The sequence below is a fragment of the Herpailurus yagouaroundi genome, unplaced genomic scaffold (assembly GCF_014898765.1).
Source record: "Herpailurus yagouaroundi ecotype Mexico unplaced genomic scaffold, PumYag 100, whole genome shotgun sequence".
In the NCBI taxonomy this organism is placed as follows: Eukaryota; Metazoa; Chordata; class Mammalia; order Carnivora; family Felidae; genus Herpailurus; species Herpailurus yagouaroundi.
In genome coordinates this window covers 53,581,755-53,594,139 of record NW_024412391.1, presented here as the reverse complement: position 1 = coordinate 53,594,139, position 12,385 = coordinate 53,581,755, and the positions used below count along the sequence as shown (strand labels likewise).

At 37.7% G+C, this 12,385-nt stretch overlaps 1 protein-coding gene across 2 annotated transcripts in view; it reads left to right on the top strand.

Moving 5' to 3' along the window:
• Nucleotides 1-12,385, top strand: part of BZW2 (basic leucine zipper and W2 domains 2) — a 65,152-nt gene that overhangs the window by 14,895 nt on the left and 37,872 nt on the right. The window contains exons 1-2 of one of the 2 annotated variants that reach the window (XM_040472519.1): nt 5,199-5,297; nt 8,355-8,419. In XM_040472519.1, the coding sequence (XP_040328453.1) occupies nt 8,362-8,419 (58 nt within the window). In that variant the 5' untranslated portion in view covers nt 5,199-5,297; nt 8,355-8,361. Of the gene's footprint in view, nt 1-5,198; nt 5,298-8,354; nt 8,420-12,385 lie in introns of those variants that run through there. The other variant, XM_040472520.1, reaches the window with a different exon arrangement.

Genomic DNA, 12,385 nt, shown 5'->3' with positions numbered 1-12,385 from the left:
ATGACAAGCTACTCAGTGATAAATGTGTTTTCTCTAAAATTAACATCAATGTTTGGCAAACAGAAATAAGTCACTCAAGGAAATATCTGCCTGGTTACTGCTCTGGTATGTTTAGATGTATGTGCACAGCTTTTAACTCTGGAGAGCATAAGCTGTCTCTGGTTTTGCTCACAGTTTTTTTTTCCTTTTTAGTGTGGGATTTTCCAACCTTGGCACAATTGAAATTTTGGACCAGATAACCCTTTGTTGGGGGGGGGGGCTCTCCTGTGCATTGTCCATTATTAGCAGCACCTATTTCCTCTACCTACTAGATTTCAGTAGCATCCGCACTTCCCCAGCATGACAAAAAAACATCTACAGACATTGCCACATGTTCCCTTGCAGAGCACATAATTACCCCAGAATGAGATCACTGCTCTAGAATAATGCTTAACACATAATAAGCACCCCCAAAATACAAATTAATATATATTTAAACCACAGCTGCCCAATCTTTGGGCATTTACTTATTTTATGCCACCATTTCCTCTAAATTCTTAGAATTTGTGGTTTGAAATATTGTAGGTATGTAGTCATCACAATACTTTTGCTTGTAGACAAATGTTCTAAGTGTTTCAACTTACCTAGAACAGAGATTTTGGGGCATTTTGCTATTAAAATACTTTGAAACATTATTTTTGAGAACCTGGTTTTCTAAAAGCCAAAGTGTGCTCTTACAAATGTCTGGTGTGTGTGTGTGTGTGTGTGTGTGTGTGTGTGTGTTTCAAAGTGTTGAGAGACTTTAAGAATCACATCAGTAAGATTAGACTATCTGTGAAGTTGAATGAATATGCCTGGTTAGTTGTTAAGGGAAGAAGGGAAGGATCTGGGGGAGAGAATCCATCTGGGGAAAGGAGAAGGGCCCAGAGAAGGGAATATGCATGCCCTGAACTACTTCTTACAATCTACATTAAGCAGAGGACATGAATTGATAGAGTGAAAGCATTTTAGGGTTTTATTCAACGTCCTAAAAGTTTTATAAAATAACTTCACTTAAGAGGAAATAAGTGACATTGCACATTGTCTTTTTTTTTTTTAATTTTTTAAATTTACATCCAAATTAGTTAGCATATAGTGCACCAGTGATTTCAGGAGTAGATTCCTTAGTGCCCCTTACCCATTTAGCCCATCCCCTGTCCCACAACCCCTCCAGCAACCCTCAGTTTGTTCTCCATATTTATGAGTCGCTTCTGTTTTGTCCCCTCCCTGTTTTTATATTATTTTTATTTCCCTTCCCTTATGTTCATTTGTTTTGTCTCTTAAAGTCCTCATGTGAGTGAAGTCATATGATATTTGTCTTTCTCTGACTCATTTCACTTAGCATAATACCCTCCAGTTCCATCCACGTAGTTGCAAATGGCAAGATTTCATTCTTTTTCATTGCCAAGTAATACTCCGTTGTGTATATATACCACATCTTCTTTACCCATTCATCCCTCGATGGACATTTCAGCTCTTTCCATACTTTGGCTGTTATTGATGACGCTGCTATAAATATGGGGGTGCGTGTGTCCCTTCGAAACAGCACACCTGTATCCTGTGGATAAATGCCTAGTAGTGCAATTGCTGGGTCGTAGGGTAGTTCTATTTTTAGTTTTTTGAGGAACCTCCATACTGTTTTCCAGAGTGGCTGCACCAGCTTGCATTCCCAGACATTACACATTGTCTTAATTTATTTCTCTGAAGAAGTTGTACATTGATACTTAAAATGTGATTTTTAGAATATTTCTATTTTTGCTAAAAGGAAACCAAAGTATCATCATTCAGAACCAAGGTAGATATGCTAATAAGTGTAAGGCGTGAAATTGTTCTGGAAATATGATAATGAAAATTTTATCATGATGCCTCTAATATCATAAAAAGATTTAGGTGAGTAGTAAGCTCTTAGTGGTTTTTTTCCACAGCACAATTCCTTTGGGTTTTGGTCACTCTTTCCTTGTAAGGTGGTTGCTTAGCACAGTTTAAATTTCCACCATTAATGTCCCTCTGGAGATGGTTGTAAGTTTTTGAGGGGAGAACTATTATTAGGTTTGGTACTCTTTAAGAAAGGTTATTTTTGTTCTTTCATACCATTAAGGATAAGAGGAAATGGGACATGAATATAATAGTGATATTTAAATTTTTTTTTTTTACTGTTTATTCATTTTTGAGAGACAGAGAGACAGGTGTGAGTGGGGGAGGGGCAGAGAGAGAGGGAGATACAGAATCTGAAACATGAAACAGGCTCCAGGCACTGAGCTGTCAGCACAGAGCCTGACATGGGCTCCAACTCACAGACCACGAGATCATGATCTGAGCCGATATCAGATGCTTAACCAACTGAGCCACCCAGGTGACCTTGGCCTATATTTCTTTAATGTACTATTTTAGATTTTAGAGGGAAAATGTTTTTGCCATTCACTGTGTAAGAAGACTCAGTACCATGTTTATATGTATGTAACCTGAACCAGTATTAAGTAGAGTGGCATTTGAGTGACTAGTATTTTTGTACTAAAGAAGGGAATATCTGATTTTATTTAGAAACTTTTTTTTTTATAGATAGGCTACTATTTGAAATTTCGTTTTTTTCTTTTTTCCAATTATTATAAAAACTAAAGCTTACATAGAATGTGCCTGGAGATATAATGAAGAATTCTGTAGAGGCTGGAGATGATTTTGAGTATAGAGGCTGTTTGGTACAAAATCATAAGGACATTTAAAAAGATAATGTTGTTCTTGGCAACAAAGTGTAGTGTTATTGTAGGCATTTATCTGGTCTATTGCTTTAGAATGTTAGTAATTTACACTTTTAGAGAGCAACTTAATTATTTTTGCTTCTTCTGAGATCATTTTTATGAACCCGAATGACTCCTGGACACAACTTTCAGTGAAGGATTTTATGATGTATGTTCCTAGAGTTTTAGCTTTAATGGAAAGGAGAAGAGTTTATAACTTTGGGGAAATTTTTAGTTCATTCTTCTTATGGTACATTATTTCGCTCATTTGGGGTATAGAATAAAAGGTAGTTCTTGAACGTTCCTCCTGAGCACAAAGTGCTTCATGGGAATGTTGCTGTGAAGTGGCAATCACATTGCCAGTTTTGTGTGCTGGTGTTACTGTGCCGTTCCCAAACACTTTATACTTTGGAGATGATGTTGCTGCCTGGTAACTTTTATTTTCTTAGAACGGAAAGGCCTTTTTTTTTTTTTTTTTTTTCCTTCATACTGTCTCCAGGGTTATTTACTACCCAGAGAGAGTTTCACTTTGAAGTTTGATAGGTTCTTCTTTTCTCACAATAGCCACCAGGTTTTGAAATTTGGGCAAAACGCTCCTCCAAGCCACTTTATTTAAAAACTTCATATTCTTTGTATGTATTTTCACCTTTTTATTAAATTGAAGTGTGTTAGGCTATAATGAATGCTTTAGAACTGGGTTGCCCACCATAACGACTGGCCACATTGGCTATTTTCATTGTAATTCATGAAAATTAAATTTTAATTCCTCAGTTACACCAGCCACATTTCAAGGGCTCAACAGCTACATGTGTCTAGTAGTTGCCATATTAGACAGTACAGATCTAGAACATTTCCACCATCACAGACACTCCTGTTGGACGCACTGCATTAGAATGGGGGATGGCAGACTGCAACCCGGGAGCCCAGCCTCATCTACCACTTGTTTTCTGTAAATAAAGTTCTATTGCCATACAGTCACGACCGCCTGTTTACATATTGTCTGTGGCTGCTTTCAGGCTATAACAGCAGAATTGAGTAGTTGAGACAGACCATGTGGCTCACAGAGCCGAAACAATTTTCTTTTAGCAATCCACGCTACATTATCTTTTGCAGAAGATTTCCACCCCACTGTCCTGTGTGCATACTCATGATTCTTAAAGGTCAAGTTGTTTTCCCAAACGACTTTTTTTTTTTTAATGTTTATTTGTTTATATTTGAGAGAGAGAGGGAGACACAGAATCCGAAGCAGGTTCCAGGCTCTGAGCTGTCAGCACAGAGCCACTTGTGGGGCTCAAACCCACGAATCGTGAGATCATGACCTGAGCCGAAGTCAGATGCTCACCCAACTGAGCCACTGAGGCACCCCCTGTGTATGCGTATTCCTAAAGTTGAGGTTGTTTGGATAGCATAGTTATATGTGCATATTAGCAGTGTAACATATTACATAAGGCAGATTATCACACTCCAAATATTATCCAGACCAGAAGAACAATCATCGCCTTTTAGGAACAGTAAGAAGTCCTTCTCTGGCAGATCACATTCTTTCCAAAATGAAGGGAATGAAAGAAGGAGAGCACCAGCAAGAGCACATACAACAGGGCAGTCTACTCACGGTGTGCTGGACAACTGGCGGAATTAGTGCACTGTTGGCAAGAGGCCAGTCCATCTGAGTGCTGGCCCATCATCACACTTGGGCCCTGAGTCCTGTTGGGAGCAAGGAATGGAATCTGCGAAGGACCCAGGACAGCTAGAATATTAATAGAGGGAGGTGCGTGAAATTCATCTATTATGTTAAACCTAAAACTCTTTCCATTTAGACTTAAATAGGAATGTATTCAAAAAATGTTTATTTCATGAATAGGGTGCTTAGTTTTGAATTTTGGTTGATTGAATCATTTTAATACTTCACTGTCTTTTTTATCTTGTGGAATATCCAACAAATTTAGTCTCTTAGATGGCAGGTGAAATATTTAAATCCATTTTGTTTTACCATTTTGCATACAGTTTTCTTCAATAATACTATTTTAAACCCTGGAGCTTTTCCATTTTGGGGGACAGCATGAGCTTATTTTTATTTTGTCTGTGTGTTTGGCTTATAGTTTTATATGCATACATATATGCATGCATAGGTTGTACCCCACATAAGTTTTGTCTCTGAGGATTCTGTAAAACTGATTTTAAAATACCTACACATAGACACATACACACATAAGTATGCATTTCTTGTTGTTGTCAAGTTGTAAATTGTAATGCAACCCAATAAAAATAAGCTTTTGATGTTGGCCTAATAGAGCTGTCTTTGTTACTTTTTGTTACTTTCCCAGGTTTAAACTAGCACAGTTTCTTATTCAAAGTGCCCTTGCTTCTGTTTTGCCACAGCTTCAGTGAGTGCCTTATAAAGCCTGACCCTCACTGGAGCAGATTATAATGTAGCGTGGATTGCTAAATTTAGAGAGAAGCCAGACCTCTGCTCTAAATAGTAACAGCTAAGCGATAGAGACTTGCTGCACAGAATATCTTCATTTAGTCTTTCAATACCAGTAGGTGAGTTTCTGTTTGTGTTTGTTTTAATATTTGCTGTTGTGTTCGTCAAGATCTTTGTATGCTTTTTTGTTTGCATGTTTATTATGTTATCTTCCACATATAGTATATGGAGAGTGTGAATGGTAAGCCCAGGGAACTAGACCACGAAGAAACAAACTTTTATGTTTAGAACTGAAGAAAGTATAAATATAAATGGAGCTAAAGATTTTTAAAATAGAGTAACTCTGTCGTTGGTAGGCTGGGTTTTGTGGTGATTCCTCATTAGCAGAAAAAGAGCAACAAAATGCAAAGGTAGAGGTAGAGAATTCTGTGAGTTTATCTTCTGGACCTTAAAATAAAACTCTTAGTGAAGGCTCACACTTCAAAAGTATTTTTTTATTGATTACAAAATAGAGACATCTTTGGCAAAGAGTAACTCGTTCCTGCGTGTTCATCTGCTGGAAAAGCTTCTGGCTACCTGGGGTCTATTTTTCTTATATATCAGTATGAGCCCTAAACTCTTTACCAGGTGTTTTTCTTTGCTGGCACAAGAAAACATTTTATGGGATGTTTGTAATGTTTGGGGAGGGGGGTAGAAACTATAAACATGTAAGCGCGCGCCCATTTATCACATGTACCCCCAGTGACCTGTTTGCTAATCCAGAGTGAATCTGCTGAAAATGCCAACGAGGAACTTTCTGAATGAGTTTTGTGGTGAATGTAAATAATGCATGAGAAGCTCTGTTTCTGACTTGTATCAAATAGAGTTTATTGCATTTGTAATTATTTCAGTATGTAGCAGCTGCCCCAAACACCAAGAGCCATCACTTTCTCTGAGCTTGTTCTAGGTTGTACTTCTGTTGAGTTGTAAATGTTTGTGGATTTTATCTCCCCTAGGCGTGCTCCTTGAGGGCACGGAATCTGGCTTAGTCACCTTTATATCACAAAGCATGATATATTAAGTTCACACTATAGTATTAATAAAAATTATCTGTACTGAAACTATAGAAGAAATTTTTGTGTTTGTTACTTTATTTTTTAATCAATTCCACTTAAATTATGATTAAAGTTTTGAGTGATAAGCAGATTGCTTTCTATATGAAGATAGGAGATTTTCTTCTTTTTTTTGTGGAAAGAAGGTTTTGGTGTATAAAGTGAATAATTTTTCCATGTTATTGAAGATTTTTTTTAAACTTTGAGACATAAATAATTCGCTTAAATACTGCAAATTTTCTTGATTGTTTAATAGTGACTTAATCAGAAAAAATCTAAACATTTTCAAATCACAATTTAAAGAAGACCCTTGAAAGGTAATTAAATCATTTGCTTGACATTCTCTTAAATTGTTTGGTCTTCATAATTTCGGCAACATGGATATATCTTCAGGTTATAATATTAATGCCAACAAGGTTATTCTTAAGTTGTAAAAGATCTTATGGAGCGGGGTTTTTTTTTTTTACTTTGTTTAAAAGATAATTGATTCTGTTTAAAATTTTCCTTGCAGAGAAAAGCAAAAATTGCATATACTCTCTTTGTAACCAAAAAGTTATGCTTCACACTTTTATTTTACTTGCTTTTTTTCCATTAACACTTTGCCTTGAACATCTTTCCATATCTGCAACAGCTTATTTAACAAGTATTTACTAAATGCTCACTCTTTACTTACCATTGTGTTAGATGCTAAAGATACTGCTTTTAGTAGAATGGACAAAGTCCCTACTCACCTAGAGGTTGCACCCTCATGGGAGAAGTAGACCGCAGGCAAACCGATAACAGTGGAATGTCAGGTGCTGCTAAAGGCTGTGAAGCGAAGTAAAGCTAGGTAAAAGGAGAAAGAACAGACACCAGTAGTGGGGATGTACAGGTAAGGCCTCTCTGAAAAAGAGGCCCTTGAGTGTGTCAGTGAGGGAACCACCTCAAGGGCTGGGGAGAGATCTTCCCAGAGGAGAGGAAACCTTCTCTGGCACATTGGAAGAAGAAAGAGGGCAGTCTGGCTGGAGCACAGTGAGTGATGGGGAGAGATGCAGGTGTGGGAAACATAATCAGAGAGGTAGCCAGAGCAAGAAATGCAATACATTTAGATTTAACTCATTCTTCTGTATAGCTTAATAACATTCCACTTAATGGCTTATGATAACTTATCTAACCAGATGACTATTTATGAGCATTTAACTTTGCATGTTTTTATGCATTCAACAATGCTGCAGCTAAACCTTTACACACACACACACACACACACACACACACACACACACATAAATATGCATATTTGTGCAGGTAAAATGGTAAATTTCTAGGAAAAGAAATGCTAGACCACACCTTATAACATGTAAATATTTATATTCACCAAATGCTTCCCAAAAGTATTGTGTGGAATTTATTCCCTATGCCAGAGTTTATGTCTGTGGTTTTCCCTATGTCTTTTGTCAACACTGGATATTATTAAACTTTAAAAATTTTTGCCAGTTCAACAGTTAAAACTATACCTTGCTTTGGGGTGCCTGGGTGGTTCAGTTGGTTGAACATATGACTTCAGCTCAGGTCGTGATCTCATGGTTCCCTAGTTTAAACCCCATGTCAGGCTCTGTACTGACAGCTCAGAGCTTGGAGCCTGCTTCAGATTCTGTGTGTCTCCCTCTCTCTCTCTGCCCCACCCCTGCTCACATTCTGTCTCTCTCTCAAAAATAAATAAACATTTGGGGCGCCTGGGTGGCGCAGTCGGTTAAGCGTCCGACTTCAGCCAGGTCACGATCTCGCGCTCCGTGAGTTCGAGCCCCGCGTCAGGCTCTGGGCTGATGGCTCAGAGCCTGGAACCTGTTTCCGATTCTGTGTCTCCCTCTCTCTCTGCCCCTCCCCCGTTCATGCTGTGTCTCTCTCTGTCCCAAAAATAAATAAACGTTGAAAAAAAAAATTTAAAAAAAAAATAAATAAATAAACATTAAAAAAAATTTTTTTAATTACACCTTGCTTTTTAAAAGTGTATTCAGTATAGGTGAGGTTGAACATATGCTTATTAGCCATACATTTTTGTATGAACTGCTTATTTGAAATATATAATCTTTTTTTCTTTGTTTTCAGAAATTTTATGAATAAGCATCAGAAGCCAGTGCTAACAGGCCAGCGGTTCAAAACTCGGAAAAGGGGTAGGTTGTGCTGCATATTTGTGGGACTGGGGGGCTGAGAGAGTAGGTGAAGTTCTCAGCAAGACAGGAGTTTGGGGAAGGATTAGAATTATCCTTGTTCACACCTAAGCTCACTACTTCTACTCTCCTGGGCTCTGAATGTAGAATCTGAAGTTCTTCTGCCTCCAAGCCTCTGAAAGGTTACTTAGGTGTCTGACCTCAGACAAGTCATTTAACTTGTCTAAACTTTGTGTCTATCTACAAAATGAGGATGATTCTGTCTGTTCAGGTTTCCTCACTCTCCTGTGAAGCTATGAAGACACTAGATAAACTTCACTATTTTTGACATCAGCATTTATTTTTGAGTTTTGCTTTCTTTGTTGTTTTTAAGGAAATGTTGAAAGTAAAGATGGTAAAACTTAGGAGAGAGGTAATCTAGGGAAGGAGATATTGAGGAGTTTTTACTCTTGAGAATTTAAGAGGTCACATTAAATTTATTGCCTAAGTATCTTGAAAACTCAGTATTTTCAAGTGTCTTTTATTGTGGAAAGGTAGTGTCGAACCTGTTTGATGACTAGGAAAATTTCTGTTTGTGCGAATGACTTATTTTTAGGTCACGTTCATCTCCCTACCCTTTCTGCATAAAGAATGGTTTTAAATTTTAAGTGTTTAATCAGTTTGGCATTCTTATACAGAAGTCCTCTTGGACTTAAAAAAAAAAAAAAAATAGCTGAGCCATAACCTGATTAGGAAACTTTTTAAAAGGAAACATGGTACAAGATTATTATGTTGACTAACACTAGGATAGTAACTGAAACGTATTTAAGGAAATATCATGTAGAAAGCTAAATGATGGTGGGATATCTCTCTGAAGGCCTCACTACTGATTATGAAACATAATGGCATGTAATGGTATCATGTGCTACATTGTTGAATTGATGACCCATATGTTACGGCTTTGGCATTTCCAGTGTTGAGGTGGCCCCTGAACCTTCCTCTGTCTTGCGTAAGGATGGTGTCTGCATAAGTAGCAAGTCTAGCCTTGCAGAAGAAAAAGAAGTCTCCATGCAATCAATGGAGTGGAAGAGTTCATGAGAGTAGCTAGATAGCCGCGAGGCTGGATTTCTTTGTAGATGCTGCTTGCAAGGAATTCACATTCGTACTGAAACAATGAAACTAAGAAACTGTAAACTAAGCAAAAGGTGGTTATTTTGTACAGTAATTTTTGTCTTGTGCTTTCCCGTTTTCTATTTTTTTTTTTTTTCCATCCCTGGCTCATCCCTATAAACTAATACACATATGACCTCAGCCATCTCCTTCTGCTTAGTCCCGTCTTTGTCATATAAATTGTGTCTCCATGATATTTCCCCATTGAAATCTGGACCCTGATATTAACACAAGGTGTTACAGTCAATGTGCCTTCCTTCTCTCATTGTTTAAAGCAGTCAATGAGGGGAAAATTATGTGGATGATTTCAGAAGCATTTCATCAGTAAGGAACGATATAGTTCAGAAAGCTAATTATAGTTAAGGTATTGTTGGGCCTGGTAATGTGATAATAGCTAATATATGTCCAACTGTGAGGTGCAGAAAGGTTTGCCATTGCCTGCCCACTGGGGGAACATGTTAATCTCAGACCTGGATCTCCAGCTTTATTCGTGGGACGCTGATTCACGGTAACTGAGCTTAAAAGCCAAGAGAGGGCCCAAGGGTGTATTGCACAACAGCAGGCGTGATTCAACAAGTCAACTGGCCCTTAGAGTCAGTCTTCAGTTTTAAGCCAGAAAGGTTTTCTCTAAATCTGAGCTGGTTTATCTGATTCATTTAGTGGGCAAGATTGTGCCTGTGTCTTACCGCTGCTGGAATACTCAGAGCTACCCAGAAATGTATATTATTTGCCATTGATGTGGATTCATATAACTCAGATCTATTGGGGATTTAAGCACTTGAGCTATTTTGTGCCTGCTGGTTGGAAATTAAAAAAAAAAAAAAATGGAGTCAACCTCAATTTCTGCTCTTCATAATAGTGAATTGCATCCTGATGATTTATCGTGCTTTGGCTTTTCTTTTGCTCTTATGATACGGCTGACTTCAGATAAATGGCTGGCAGTTTTGTAGAGGTAAGGAAAAAAATCTAGTGAGGATATCTCAAGGTCATTTTGCTAGGCTGTCTTCTGAAGGTCTGTCTTCAATTTGAAATTGTTTTCTAACAAAGCTAATAATGCTCTTCCATGCCAAGTCAGGGAAACAAAACTATTTTTATTGCCTAAGATCAAAATTAAACATTATGATGTGACACATCATTTAGAAATCCATTCAGACTCTTTTCCTTTATAAAATATGCACATCTTGTTTATGATACTTTCTTCAAAGAGATTATGTTTTCTAGTATGACTTGTGGGAATTTGAAATGATGGAATTTCTCCCCTGAGCCATTGTTATGCTTAGCTAAATGAAATAGTTAATGACTGAACTCTCCTCTTTATAAATTTTGTAGAGAAATTGGATTAAAATTACTGAAAATAGGAGAGAAAAAAAAATAACCAACTACAGGCAACCAGGGTGACCACATACTCCATTTCATCTGTGTTGACAGTTTTAAACACTCTTAGATTTTCAGTAAGTGTTAGCGACTAAGCTGGTAAATGTTCAAATGTTGAACTCTGTGTGTGTGTGTGTGTGTTTGTGTGTGTGTGTGTGTATGCACATAGGTAGAAAACCCATGATAGTTCTTCCTCATTTATTATAACTAAGTGACCCTCAAAAAGGGATGTAAGTTATGCTATTTATCACTTAATTAACAGGTAGGAAAAGTGTTATATTAACCAGTTACCATGGTTTCCAGTGAAAGCATTGTGTTTAGATAACTTACGGACATATTTGAGCATCAGAAATAGACCTGTTTCTCGGTGTCAGTACAAGGGCCAGCATGACTAACTCTGTAGTGTCACACTTCTGATTCACCAACACAGTATAAATTTGAGACCCTAATTATATACTTCCCGCTTCTAGGGAGGTTTGACCTCTCAAATGGAAACTCAAGGAGTAATAGCATATTTTCATTAGGATTTTGTTAGTTTTTTTGCTAGACTTTCCTCATGTGAAGTACAAATTACACGTAATGTTGTTTCAGATAAAAAAGAACCTTTGGGTAAAATGTCATGTTTCTCCAAACGTTCGTCAGGGTTGTGGCCATTTTCTTGTTGGGGAATTTTGTATTCCACTGGGTGGGCATTTTATCTCAGCAGATGGGAGTTGCTTTTCAGCCTACAAAAGAATGCTTAATCCTTTCATGCCATCACGATTTCTTTAGATTCCCGAGCTACAAGGGATCATCTTGACCTACTGCGTTATTGCTCACTGTTGAAGTATCTTTGGCCGTGACCTGCTGTCTCCCTCCTTTTACTTTCCTCTTCCTTGGCAAATCTCTTAGGAAAATAAAACCAAAATGAAGGGCTTTGTGCAGACACAAGTTTTTAAGTTGTCTCTTAGATTCAAAACAAAGCCCTCTGCATGAATTCTTAGCATAGTCTAGATTTTTACCTGTGTACCAGCTTTCATTTTCCACTGCTTCAAATTAATAATTTTCAAATCATCAAAGTCTGTTCTACCACCTGAGTCAACATCCAAATGTGTCGTAGTGCCATTGCAGGAATGGCGTCAGTTGATTTTGAAAGCTGGTTACAAGACAGTAAACAACTTGTGGAGTCTTTTCTTCTCATGTTCTCATATTACAAGGAAAGAAAACTTTCTCTCCCAAGTGGAAAGGAGAATTACCTTTTGGTAAATCTGGACCCTGCGTGGGGGGTGAAGTTTCCCTTGCTTGCCAGTGAGTTCCTCGTGTGCAGTCATGATGCCCCCTCTAACAGCCTCTCATAATCTATTCCTGTGGAGTTCCCATTCTCTTCCTCCCCCTCTACAAAACAAGACCTTAATTATGCGTGTGTGTGTGTGTGTGTGTGTGTATATATATATATATATATTTTTT